General features: G+C 31.3%; 1 protein-coding gene across 50 annotated transcripts; it reads left to right on the top strand.

Moving 5' to 3' along the window:
• Window positions 1-4,464: 4,464 nt before the first annotated feature.
• Window positions 4,465-11,454, top strand: LOC112756850 (agamous-like MADS-box protein TM6). 50 transcript variants are annotated; one of them, XM_072200677.1, is made up of 12 exons: window positions 4,488-4,989; window positions 5,075-5,144; window positions 5,223-5,284; window positions 5,375-5,853; window positions 7,825-7,861; window positions 8,339-8,662; window positions 8,759-8,824; window positions 9,072-9,169; window positions 9,690-9,829; window positions 10,448-10,567; window positions 10,768-10,892; window positions 11,122-11,454. In XM_072200677.1, the coding sequence occupies exons 1-4, from the start codon at window positions 4,940-4,942 to the stop codon at window positions 5,628-5,630; spliced, it is 438 nt and encodes a 145-aa protein (XP_072056778.1). In that variant the 5' UTR covers window positions 4,488-4,939; the 3' UTR covers window positions 5,631-5,853; window positions 7,825-7,861; window positions 8,339-8,662; window positions 8,759-8,824; window positions 9,072-9,169; window positions 9,690-9,829; window positions 10,448-10,567; window positions 10,768-10,892; window positions 11,122-11,454. The 50 variants fall into 50 exon arrangements, with proteins under 50 accessions (XP_072056785.1, XP_072056646.1, XP_072056778.1 ...); XM_072200686.1 differs by lacking the exon at window positions 10,448-10,567 and having other exon boundaries at window positions 8,477-8,662; window positions 10,772-10,892; XM_072200679.1 differs by having other exon boundaries at window positions 8,477-8,824; window positions 10,772-10,892; window positions 11,125-11,454.
• Window positions 11,455-13,526: the final 2,072 nt, after the last annotated feature.

Here is a 13,526-nt window from a genome sequence, read left to right as displayed (position 1 = left end):
GATTTTTTATAGTAATTTTCATTTCAACAAAATATGATATAAATAAGATTACGTTAATATTAAAATAAAAAAATACTTATCAATAAATTTAAAAAATGAATAATATATTAACAAAAAAAATAAAATTCATTTCTTAAAAACAATAGAAAAGCGACTGAATCGTGTTGAGCCGCTAGTAATAATTAATCCTAATAAATAAAAAACTTATATTTTTTGTATTTATCTATTGTATATTTTTTTGAACAAAAAACTTCCACATTTATATAATAAAATATATAATAATCTTCTTTATATATATATATATATATATATATATATATATATATATATATATATATACTATCTATTAATTAATTTTTTATATATAAACTTTTATTTTCTTAGTCAATTAATTGAGTTTAAATATTGAATAAAAAAAAACTATGATATAAATTTAACAAAACAAATAGTATCAAAATACAATGATACAGTATGTAGAAAATAAATTGAATACTAAAGATCATATGGATAGCACTAAAATGACTTAAAATTGACATAAGAAGTTCAATAACACGACACAATAAAATATTGAATCTTTCTAAAAAAATATTACACATTCAATGAATTGAATAATTATCTTATATATAAAAAATATAAAAATCTAAAAATGAACACCTAAATATCTTCGCTCTAATTCTAAAATTTTTAATTAAATGATATGATAAAAATAAAAATTTATTTTATGAAGATTTGAGTTTAGATTCACAAAATTTAATAGAAAAGAGAATAAGTGAAAAATTATGTAGATAATGTAGGGAAATTGAGTAGAACAGGTGCAAAAAATTTAAAAGAGAATAAACAGTGACATTTACTTATAAAAAAACGACGACATATATGATAAAACAACACATAAATTTTTAAAGAATAACAACGAAATATCTTTATTTTAATACTATGAACACATTAAAAATTTTATATTTATGGCTAATTTTTTTTATTATGAATTGAAGAATTGTGTAATTCATTATTATGGATTGATTGCGTGTTATTTTTTTTAAATATGGATTTATTTTATTTTTTTAAAAGTGCAAATTAAAGAATTGATTTTTGAGGTGGGAACAAAACGGAGACTCTGATGTTGGATTTGAAGAATTCGAATTTTGAGCTATCATAAATTAGAGCCTCTAATTTATATGTTGCGTGAATTTTTTTTATTTTGTACAAGTTTGGTGAATTAATTTTGTATTAAAAAAATTGAAAACTCAAATTGGCGAGTATGTTTTGTGAATTAAAAAAAAATAAATTAAAAAAACTCAAATTTAAATCTCCCATGTATTCTCTAACTCTTCTTCCACATTAGGAAATTACTCAGAGAGCTCTAATAGTGAAAAATACCACTGTTAAGTCAATATGAAAATTAAAAAGCATATACTTATAAGGAACATGTCTTTTTTTATATTGATTGGTGAATGTAATAAATAAATAAATCGAAGACAAATTGTAAGGACAAAGAATGTCAAACTATTTTTTATTATTTGAACAATTAGATGTACAAGAAAATTAAACTATTCATATCAATACATTACACTCATCTTAATGAATGACCGATTTTGGTGCGATAAGGTAAATGTTGGAGGAGCTCTTTCTGTTAATCTCTTTTGAGTTTTGATATTATAAAACATAATTATCAGATTCGACTTAATCCAATCAGTTCTACCAAAAACTCAATCATCCGGTCATTTGGCCGGGTTGAACCACCTTCCTAACCGTCTAAACATCGAATCTGGTAAAAACTAATTTAACCCGTCCAGTTTTTGTCAAAACCAGTGACATAACTTGGACCGGGTCATGCTTAACGTTTTTTTTTTGTTTTTTAATTTCAAAAACAAAGTCGTTTTTCTTCATCAAAACCTTATGCCCTAAACGTGTACTTCCTCTCATCACTATCTCATTAAAACTCGAGTTCTCTCATTTCTCTCACTATGGCTCACTAGCTCTCACATTTAAGGTTGTCATTAGTCATCACCGTCTTGCATTCAATCGCATACGTACACCTTTCTTGTGCTTGCATCACCGGTGGCAAAAGCAGCAGGTCTTAGGATTGATTGTCGTTATTGCTCTCTCTCTTGTTACTGCCTCTCACTCAATTGCACCCCTCCTTTCGCTCATAGTCGCTAGTGACAGAAGCAGCAGGTTCCGTCGTTCCGAGGCTGGTCGTCGTTGTCGTCTCCTTGTTTCGAGTCTTACCATTAACTTTCTTCACGCAACCAAAAGCCGCTCCCAATTTGGTGAGTTTTAACAAATTTTTTTGTTCTTTTTTTTCAGTTTTATTCCTGTAATAGATTACTACACTTTGATTTTGTTGTTGAAAATGTCACTGAACAAGTATTTTTGTTGCTGAAAATTATCACTGGTATGAATTTGTTACTGATTGAACCTTGAATAATTTTGTTACTTAAAATATCATGGTTCTAGAAATTGGGACAGATTGACCGGTTGAATCGGTCCAACCACAAACCGAACGCATTTGCAGTTCGACTCAAATGGAAAAACCGCAATTTTAAAAACCATGCATGACCTGTTGAACCGGCCGGTTGGACGGAACCAAAACCCGGCTGATTTTCCTAGAAAAAAAAGAATCGCACGTCACGTGACTTCCTTCCCCTTCTGTTCACTCAAATTCAAAGAAGGTATTAGAAACAAGAGACTAAACTGGAGAAAGGATGATATATTATTGAGTGTATTCAAGTTGTCTACAATGATACAATATAATAATAAAAAATGCAAAAACTACGGTGATTTCACCACAAGGAAAACAACCTATTCTCTTTAAAGAGGATATCATGGCTCTGATACAATGTTAGAACAAGAGACTAAACTGGAAAAAGGATGATATATTATTGAGTGTATTCAAATTTTTTATTCAAGTTGTCTAGAATGATACAATATAGAAGAGTATTTATAGGTGCTAAGAGAATCGTAATAATAAGGACGTAATATTCTGTAATAAATATTCAGATATACTAAATAATTCTAATTGATCCTAATTATATTCTAACAGAAGGAAACCCTGATTCCCTGAAAGAAATCAAAGAAAGAAACCCTGAAACCCTAGCTTCTCCAACACCGCCGCAAGGACCGCCGCCATCCGTCAGGCTCAGGCACCACAGTCGTCGTTCAGTCGTTCGCTCTTCTTCCTCATTCGACAATCACACCTTCTCAGCATCTCCTTCGACCCTCACTTCCTCAGCAAAGCAAAATCTTCTCTTCGTCGCATCTGGTTGAAGCCGTCGGCCCCACTGCGCTCGTCTCGCGTGCCCTGGAAGGTACTTTTTACTAGGGATGTGCATGGCCTGACCCGGCCTGAAGATCTGGCCCGGTCTCGAACACTTTAGGGGCTAATTTGGTATGATTTCAACGGATTTAGGGCTGTATAAGGATCTCAAAAATAAACTCGGTCATTATTTCGGGTCGGGTCCGAGTCATGGTTCGGGTCACTCGAACTCGGCCCGGTGGCCCGATCATCATACACAATTAATATTTTGTGTTATTAGTGATGGATGATGGATTTTCTTATGTGGAATTTAAGTATTGTAAACCTTAATATTTTGTGTTATTAGTTATTATAAGATTATAAGTTAATGTTTTATGTTTAAAATGCATAAGATTTTAGATTAATGCATAATATTGTGTTATTTGTATTGATTTAAATATTTGGTGTTAGTAAACAATATTAGTATTGATTATAGTTATGCTTTAATCTTAGAGAAGAGTTGGTTCTTGTTATATTTTTCTAAGTGAATTTTACTATGTTAAATAATGGTTGGAGTCTTAGAAATTTGGATATTTTCACATGCTAGCTTATAAGAAGGTATCAATGTAATGTAATGTTAACGGCACCTAGTTTTTACCCGGTATAACCGTGGCTCGAAAGTGTATAAGTTTCATCGGGTTTAGGGCCGAGTTTGAGTCTAATAAATAAGCTTCGTATATATTTTGGACCAGATTTTGATTACATCAAACCCAATTTCATTCGACCCATGCACACTCCTACTTTTTACTGTGATTATTGTTTTAAAGGTTCTGAAAACCGGATATGAACTTGTTGTGATAACATGTTTGGGGTTTGGAGTAAATGATATGGTTTGAGTATAATAACGACAAACAATAATATAATGCAAGTAAGTATGAGAGAAAAAAGAAGGGACGGAACTGAATGCACGAAACTATACTCTAGCTAGCTAAGTACAAGGTTACAAAATACAGTGGATTCAACTTAACAATTGTCACCTACTCACCTTGCCAACATTAGTTAGTGAATAGTTTTTAATGCTCCATATCCCAACTCTGATTTAGACCACACAAACCTGTGTGTCCCCCGAACCAAAAAGTACACACGCTTGAGTTAACACATCAGATACGTGATGCTGTGCCCCATAAGTAACCAATAAGTATATAATAATAATAATAATAATAATATGGAGAGGTGGTTGGATTATTAATTATTAGAAGTTGGGAGTAATAATAGTAAGGGAAGGGGAGTTTGCTTTTTACACAGGTTGAGGGTATAAGGAGTTAGAGTCCACGGTTACTTTATGAATGGCAGCATGGATTTCCGAATATAGAAAGGGTGTTCACTGCTGCTTTGTGGCGTGCGAGTTACTACTCTCTTGGCTTTATTATTCTCTCTCTCTCACACACCACACCTTCTATTAATATTGGTAGGTGTTTGGAAAAGAGGGAACGAATAATAATAAGTGAACAAGATCCATAAAGGAGGAAAGCAAGGAAAAAAGAAAGAGAGGGAGAGATCAGATGGGTCGTGACTCGTGAAAAGATTGAGATAAAGCTCATCCAGAACCCAACCAACAGGCAAGTTACATACTCAAAGAAAAGGAATGGTATCTTCAAGAAAGCTCATGAACTCAGTGTTCTTTGTGATGCTAAGGTCTCGCTCATCATGTTCTCCAAGAACAACAAGATGCATGAATACATCAGCCCTGGCCTTAGGTAATCATAATTTAAATCATCATAATCTCTCTCTTTTATTTTAATTATTTATATTCATTTCTATCTTGTGTACTTCTGGAACCAGCACAAAGAAGATCATTGATCCGTATCAGAAAACTTTGGGAGATATCGATCTCTGGCATTCTCACTATGAGGTTCAACTTAACAAATCATCACTCAACTTTTACATCCTATTTTTTTTTTCTTGTTTTCTGATTTAGTTTTCCGTGCAGAAAATGCTTGAGAATTTGAAGAAACTCAAAGATACTAATAATAAGCTCAGAAGACAGATCAGGTAAGATACAATATAAATCTTTCTAAATAAACCATTATTTGAACTTATTAGTATGGTACGCTAAATGAAAGTTGATGGTTGTTGGAACAGGAGTCGGATAGGGGAGGGTAGCTTGGATATGGATGATATGAGCTCTCAGCAACTGCGTACTCTTGAAGAGGATATGGTTTCTGCCATTGCCAAAATACGCCACTGTCAACCCCCCAGCGGCCGCCACTCTTTTCATCCTCACCTTCTCTCTGTGCTCGTCGCGAAGCCCTATCAGCCGCCGCTACTCTTCTCCTCATCACCGTATATATGTGCTCGTCGGGAAGCCCGCCTCTGTGGTCGTTGGCGACGGCAGTGACAGAGGGTGCCATCGTCGGTCTTATTCTCGTCGCCGCCCTGGATGTCTCTGCTTGGCTTCTCTCTCTTCAAGCTCGCTCTCTCTCCCTCTCCGATCTCGCTCTGTCTCACGCGAAACGCGAAGGTCTCTGCTCGCTTGTCCTCCTCGCCGTCACCTCCATTTAACTGCTCGGCCATCACCTCCTCGCGGAAGGCTCTGTTACTCGGCTGCCTTGTCTTCTCAAGTGAGCACTCCTCCATTGTTTCTTCAGTCCTAATTTTTTTTTGAAATTAATTATGATTAATCTATACTTCTGAGTTAATTATTCTTATTAATTTTTATGATTTTTGATAAATTTTTTTAAGTTAATTTTTTAAAAATAATTTTGTTGATTATTGATGGTAATTGTTAATTTTGTGTTCTAAGTTTTTTGAATTCTGTAATGATTAATTTTGTATTCTAAAGCTGTATGTATTGTTAGATTGTTGCTGATGTGAATAGAAATTGTGTAAATTTGTGTTCAATAATGAGTTCTGAGTTTTTTGAGTTCTGTAATTGTTAATTTTGTATTTTGAAGCTGTACGTATCATTGGATTGTTGCTGATGTGAATAGAAATTGTGAAAATTTGTGTTCAACAATGAGTTTTGAGTTTTCTGAATTCTGTAATTGTTAATTTTGTATTCTAAAACTGTATGTATCATTAGATTGTTGCTGATATGAATAGAAATTGTGTAAATTTGTGTTTAATGATCAACACTTGGTTGTTGGGTTACTGTATTTTAATTTGTTAAATTGTTGGGTTGTTGTGTTTTAATTTGCTAAATTGCTGGGTAGTTGTGTTTCAATTTATTGGTGGATTGAGATTGAGACTGAGATTGTTCTTATTTCTTTGTTATTGGGTTGATGAATTTTCTATTCAGGTCTTGTTCTTAATAATTTTTAAGATTGAGATTTAGATTACTCGTCTCTTGATACTGGATTGCTGTTTTTATATTCAAGTCTTGTTCTTATTAAATTACTAATTTGTTAAATTGTTGTTGCTATTCTTGAGATTGAGACTGCTTGTTATTGAATTGTCATCGCTGAACCTTGAATTTGTTGTTGTCTTACTCAAATAATTACTTAGCTAAATCCTTTTGTTGAAAAATGTTACTTCAACAAAAGAATTTAGCTAAGTAATTATTTGAGCAAGACAACAACAAATTCAAGGTTCAGTGATGGCAACACAATAACAAAAAACAATGGCAGTTTCAATCTCAAGGATAGCAATTGCTAATTTGCTAAATTGTTGTTGCTATCCTTGAGATTGAGGCATCACTAAATCTTGAATTTGTTGTTGTCTTACTCAAATAATTACTTAGCTAAATTCTTTTATTGAAGCAACATGCTTTAACAAAAGGATTTAACTAAGTAATTATTTGAGCAAGACAACAACAAATTCAAGGTTCAGTGATGGCAACTCAATAACAAAAAACAAGGGCAGTCTCAATCTCAAGGATAGCAACAACAATTTAGCAAATTAGCAATTTAATAAGAACAAGACTTGAATAGAAAAAAGCAACCCAATATTAAGAGACGAGCAATCTAAATCTCAATTTTAAAAATTATCAAGAACAAGACCTGAATAGAAAATTCATCAACCCAATTCAATCTCAATCCACCAACAAATTGAAACACAACTACCCAGCAATTTAGCAAATTAAAACACAACAACCCAACAATTTAGCAAATTAAAATACAGTAACCCAACAACCAAGTGTTGATCATTAAACACAAATTTACACAATTTCTATTCACATCAGCAACAATCTAATGATACATACAGCTTTAGAATACAAAATTAACAATTACAGAATTTAGAAAACTCAAAACTCATTATTGAACACAAATTTTCATAATTTCTATTCACATCAGCAACAATCCAATGATACATACTGCTTCAAATATAAAATTAACAATTACAGAACTCAGAAAACTCATAACTCATTATTGAAAACAAATTTACACAATTTGTATTCATATCAGCAACAATCTAATGATACATATAGCTTTAGAATACAAATTAACCATTACAGAATTCAGAAAACTTAGAACACAAAATTAATAATTACCATCAACAATCAACAAAATTATTTTTAAAAAATTAACTTAAAAAAATTATCAAAAATCATACAAATTAACAACAATAATTAATTCTTGTTTTGCTGCATCTAGCCCTCCGTCGTGCTTCCTCACCTCTGTGTCCTGGAAGGTATTTTTTACTGTGATTATTATTTTAATTGGTTTACGAATTGTTAAGTTGTTATTACTGTGATTCTTCTTCTTCAATTAATACTGTTATTACTGTGCTTTAGGATTCTTGATCATGTTATTATTCTGTTGTCATTTTTGAGTAAATTATCTCTATATATAATAGGAGAGCAGTACATGATTAGATTCTTGACAAATGGAGCAGCTAAATTTATGACAAATGTTAATCTCCAAAAAAAGACAACGGAGATTATAAAAATAAAAAAGTTTTTAACCAATGTACAATAACCCAATATGCAAACATCTTACAAATGCAGCAGCATTTCAATTTTCTTTCTAACGCTTCGTCGTGCCAATTTTGGAAAAAAGGCGCTCATTCTTAAAATATTTTCAAATCTTGGAGTTGCCAGGAAATTGTAAACAAAAGAAAAATTCCAAACTTAATTTTTTGATTCAAACCATTCACTCACACTCTCAGTCAGTAGAGCAGCACCATTGGCTTCACTGGTAAGATCTTGAATAGAAAGCAAAAGCTCTTGAATTTTTTTGATAAGATCTCCATATTCAATACTCTCGGCGGAGGAAAAAATTGAAGCCATCACAGAGAATGTTGCAGCTGCTGGATCCACTGCCAAAGAAGAAATTCATTAGAAAGAGGGGAGAGAAAAAAAATGGAAGAAGAAAAGTAGAGAGGGAGACGCGAAGCAGAGAACGCGGGGGAGGAGGGAGCTCCTCTGCTGCCACAACCGCCACAACCGCCTGTTATTTGCTGTGGTCACCGCCGGATAGAAAACCCTAAAGAGTTAAGTATTTCATCTTCACACCAGTGGATTTTGGAATTTACGTATCACATTTATGCTTTCGATTTTTATTTTTGAACTGTTTTGACCACTTCAAGAATGTTGGAATGCTTTTTCTCTGTGCCATCTCCGCTGCCGTCTCTGGGTTCTCTATGTTGGAAAAGGTTACTATTCTCAATTCCTATCTCTTGATTATAGTGTTGGATTGTGATTACAGCTGTTTTTCCTGTCTCTTGATTTACTTTTAGCACTATGTAGAGGAATGAAATAATGAACACCTAAATTTGTTGGTTAAATGGGTTTATGATTATTTGAGTTACATCCCGGATAGGTGTTGTTATTTTCTTTCACATGGTTTCAGAGTTGCCTATTTTATTTTCTTCTAACATTAATCCTCATGGTTTGGCTCAGGAATTGGAAAAGGGATTCAAGGCCTGTTTGTTGTGATATCAGTCTTTAATAAATTAATTTTCTCTTGGATATGAGTGTTCGATCTACTATAGTACCATGTAAGTCTTATATATATATAGTGAAAATGAAATTGTGATTGAATCAGTTCCGTGTGAACATAAAAGGTGTAGAATTTGTTAGTTTTTTTTCATTTTTTTTTGAGTTGTTGATTTTGCTTTTGTAAATTGTGCAAATGATTGATTTCTATGATTGCACTTTTTGTTTGGTTTATGCTAATTATTTGAAGTGTGCATATTGAGTTTTAGCATGATCTGCAATGTCATGACTTGATCATACGCTCATAACTAATAAGTTGCTTTCAGCTTAGTGCATGTTATCAATTATTGTTTATTTGTTTGCAAACTTAATCTATGAACCAAATTATGCCTAAGTTGAATTAATCATCATGCTATTAACATGTTCTAATCAGTTTTACTGTTTCTTTTGTGAATACTCAAAAGCAAAAACAATTTCGAATCTATGGAGAGCAATCTTTTTCACAATTCCCATACCCAAATGCAGTTATTATTCTTCATCTATGATCATTTAATATATTCTAATATCTATTTATGTATGTAGGCTGATTTTGGCACCATTAACAAGAACAAGGTCCTACAATTTCGTGGATCAGCCGCATGCTACTCTTTATTATTCTCAGAGAACAATGAAAGGTGGCTTTTTGTTGGGGAAGCCTCAGGTGTATCAGAAACTGCACAAGGGTAATCTTTCATCCCAACAACTTATTACAAATTCCTTATATATACCTCATTTTTTGTTGTTGTGTTTGGTGGTGGAAAAAAAAATCAAATAGAATTTTTTATCCTATCTATGATTTCAGTTAAGACATTCTTATTTGTTACTTTGTTTAGATAATTTTAAATATTTTGCTATTCAGGTAATTTCTTCATGTTTCTATCATGAATAAAATGAGACCAAAATGGTATTTCTATATTATATATGTAGTGGTTCTTGATTAACCTGAATTTTTTTCTGAATAAATTTGTTGAGTTTTGTTATTGTGCTGCTGTTTGTGCTGCTCTAGACTTAAATATTCATGGCCTTCCAACTCTGTTTATATATTTTTTGAAAGTTTATATAATTTTGCTTTGGAAAAAAGGCCTTTTGTGATTTTTTATTAATCTGAATATTACTATTTTAAAATTTTGGTAAAAATATTTGGATTATTGCAATCAATTGGTACTTTTGTGACGAGTTAATTTCTATTATGTTTAGTATACATTAGTTTGTTTTGATTAATTTGTCTGCATAAAGTAAATTCCAGCTTCTATTGTTTTTTTTGTTGCATCTTCACCAGCATTTATTTTTTTTTTTCCAAGGTATTATAAAATTGTAGATTCTTTCGATAACTATGCTACTATACTGTAAAAGTTGCCGGGAGAAGGCATAAATTTTGAACCTAATAAAGCTCTGAATTTCTTTCAAATGCTACAATTGAGGTTTGTACCAATTGGTTATAGCAAATAGCATATGCTTAATTAATTTGATATAGCATATATAAATTTCATCATTCAAACAACCTAGGTTGCAGGTTTAATATCTCATATAGTTAGTCTGTCAAATATTCTTAGTGTACAACTTTTTAACATGAAAAGTAATTAGAAAAAACTTACTGATGGCTATTATTGTTGATTTCAAGGTAGACGAGGAAGCTATGGACCTAAACAAGGAACTTATAAACAAATTACTTGAGCTTGATGATGCTGATGCTGTTTATACAGGTCATAAATAATCAGTTTTATATCCGTGAAAGCTGTTCAGCAGGTGAGACGATTTTGCAGATTCATACATGCACTCTTCAATATATAATAAGAACAATCAAATAGTTTTACTTAAGACAAGGAAAATGTATTAGAAAGGGAGTTTAACTCATAGATATACATGTGTTTTAGAATGGAAATATTGCTGGGAGTTTGTGACTGTAAAATGAATATAAATTAAGTATTTTTCTTAGTTGTGCCAATAAATTGATTGTATCATTTTGCCTTTTTAGCAGGTGAAAGTTTGTGATTCAAAGGTAGTGATGCTGCCTATCATTCACAAGTAATTATTATCATGGGAGACCTATAAACTTATAACATAATAATCTCACATCGTGCTTACTTTCATGGTTTGATTTTTAGAATAATCTTACAATATTCATTTGTTAACAATTGTTGTATCTGTGAGCGGGACACTATTAGGATTTCATTATTAGAAATTCATAAAACAGGGGTAAAGTTATAAGAAACTTTATTCATATTTTTAGGGCTGTTTTAGAAATATATTGGCATGTTACCAATGAGAAGTTATTCATAAGGAATCTTATTTGAATTGTTTCTACTTATTACAATGTTGTGCAATTAGTTGGAGATGATCTCTTGATGTCTAATGCAAAACGCATTGAGAAGAATATGCGTGTAATGCTCTTTTTCTTAAGGTAAGTAATTATAATTTAAATGGACTTTGAAGGGGTTCTTTTGTTTAGTTCAAAATTATTCTCACTTTTTCTTCACATAATTAATCCTAATTTTTTAATAGAGGTATTTGAATATCCAATGTTTGAAAAAAGTTTTTTTTTGCCCAAATACATTATAAAATAGAGTTTACAAGTTTTTTACCCATATTAAACAACTCATGCATGAGCTATTTTTTATAAATGTATTTGTCAAACATTTATCTTTTTACTTTTCCTAGAAGATATGCATAAATTTAATTTATTTGTTATGGTAATTATAAATACAGAATAAAATCCAAAAACAACCAATTAAGCAGAATCCAGAAGCTACTCTTTACTGTGATATACACCATAAAGCTATAGGAAGAAGTGAAAAACCCAATGCTCATGAAAGCAATGAACAAACCATTGCGGCTGCAATGCTTTTCTCCATTCAAACTTCAATTTCGTGGTAATGACGACTACCTCTGTTGATAAGTTTATTTTTTAATTGATTTTTTGTTATTTTTTAATTAAAAATTCTGAGACAGAAGTACAAGTATGAATTTTATTGAGAAAATCAGACAGGTAGTATGATCTTTTGTAAAATAATTATTTTGTCTTCATGTATTAATATGTTATGACTTTGTTCAAGTTAATTTTATTGACAAAAAAATTATACTTTATTTGCAAATTGGTTTCTTGAAACTTAGCTTATTACTCTTTAAAGCTTTTGCATCTACCGTAGAGTATTAATATTTTTTTTTCAGTATCTATTAAAGTGTATGCAATTCTCACTGAAGCTTTTCCTGGATTTTGACATTCTTTTAAGTCTAACGCATTTCTTTCGATTAAAATGTCAATTGCTGACATTTTTCTATCATTCAATAAACTTGAAAAATATACTTTTATACATGTCAAAAGTTTTCTCTTCTTTTCTAAACAAAAGGTGCTCTCTTCATTTGTGTGATAGTAATGTGTCTTTGTGAGGAAATTCTAGCTCACATATGCTTTTTCTTTCTTTGAATGCATGATAGTAATGGTTTGAATGCTCACATATGTTTTTTACTTTTCTTTCTTTCTTTACTTCTATGGTGAGGTTTGTTATTATTTATATATGTTGATTTATTTTTTATTTTGTAAATTTTTCTTTCATAAAAGTTGCTTTGTTTATTTATTGACACCCTTCTCCAATAAAAATACTCCTATTAGTACCTATTCACTGTTGCATCATTCTGGCATACGCTTGAAATAATGTGAATTAAAGTTGACCTTAATGTTTTATTCATTTGTTTGCTAGCTATTTTCACTAGCTACATTTCTATGCTAGGGACCAAGAATTGAATATTTTGAAATTTTATCTATTTGCAATTGTTTTAATGCAATTTTGTACTGATTTGGTAAAAAAAAAAAAACCTTAGATTTTGGAGGTTATCTATTTTCGTTTCAAAATTGAGAAGTTAGTTTTTTCTTTTTATTTTGAACTTATTATTCATCCTCCATGATATACACCAAATATTAAAAGACAGAAAATAAAAGTATTTTTATGAATGAGGAGATAAAAATAGAAGAGATCTTTAAGAATGTTCATCATAACAAAAGAACTTGGGAGAGATTTAAATTTTAAAAGAAATGGACATGAAGCATGTTTGCTCGCAAGGGGTGGGTGAGTGGTGAATAGAAGATGATTTTGAGGCTGTGCAGGATCTTAATGTAATGGTCGAGTGGTTATTGTATATGTAGTTTGTTTAGAAAAACTGCTGTAACAGTCTTTCATTTTTGCTTTTAGTTTATGTTATCTTTTTGTATCAATTTGTCATTCGATGTACTTTGTGGAATTGATTTTGCTGGCTGTCTTTTGGCGTTGGTAAGTTGAACTTATAAAAAAAAGCATGAAAATAATTTGATAGCATATATTTGTGTTAAAATATGTGGGAACTGTGTCCTTAGATATGAGTATTTGCCTCTGTTAAGGATTTTAT

Source organism: Arachis hypogaea, chromosome 1, assembly GCF_003086295.3.
Source record: "Arachis hypogaea cultivar Tifrunner chromosome 1, arahy.Tifrunner.gnm2.J5K5, whole genome shotgun sequence".
Taxonomy (NCBI): Eukaryota; Viridiplantae; Streptophyta; class Magnoliopsida; order Fabales; family Fabaceae; genus Arachis; species Arachis hypogaea.
Note: the sequence above shows the minus strand (reverse complement) of the source record. Positions and strands in the feature narration are given on the sequence as shown.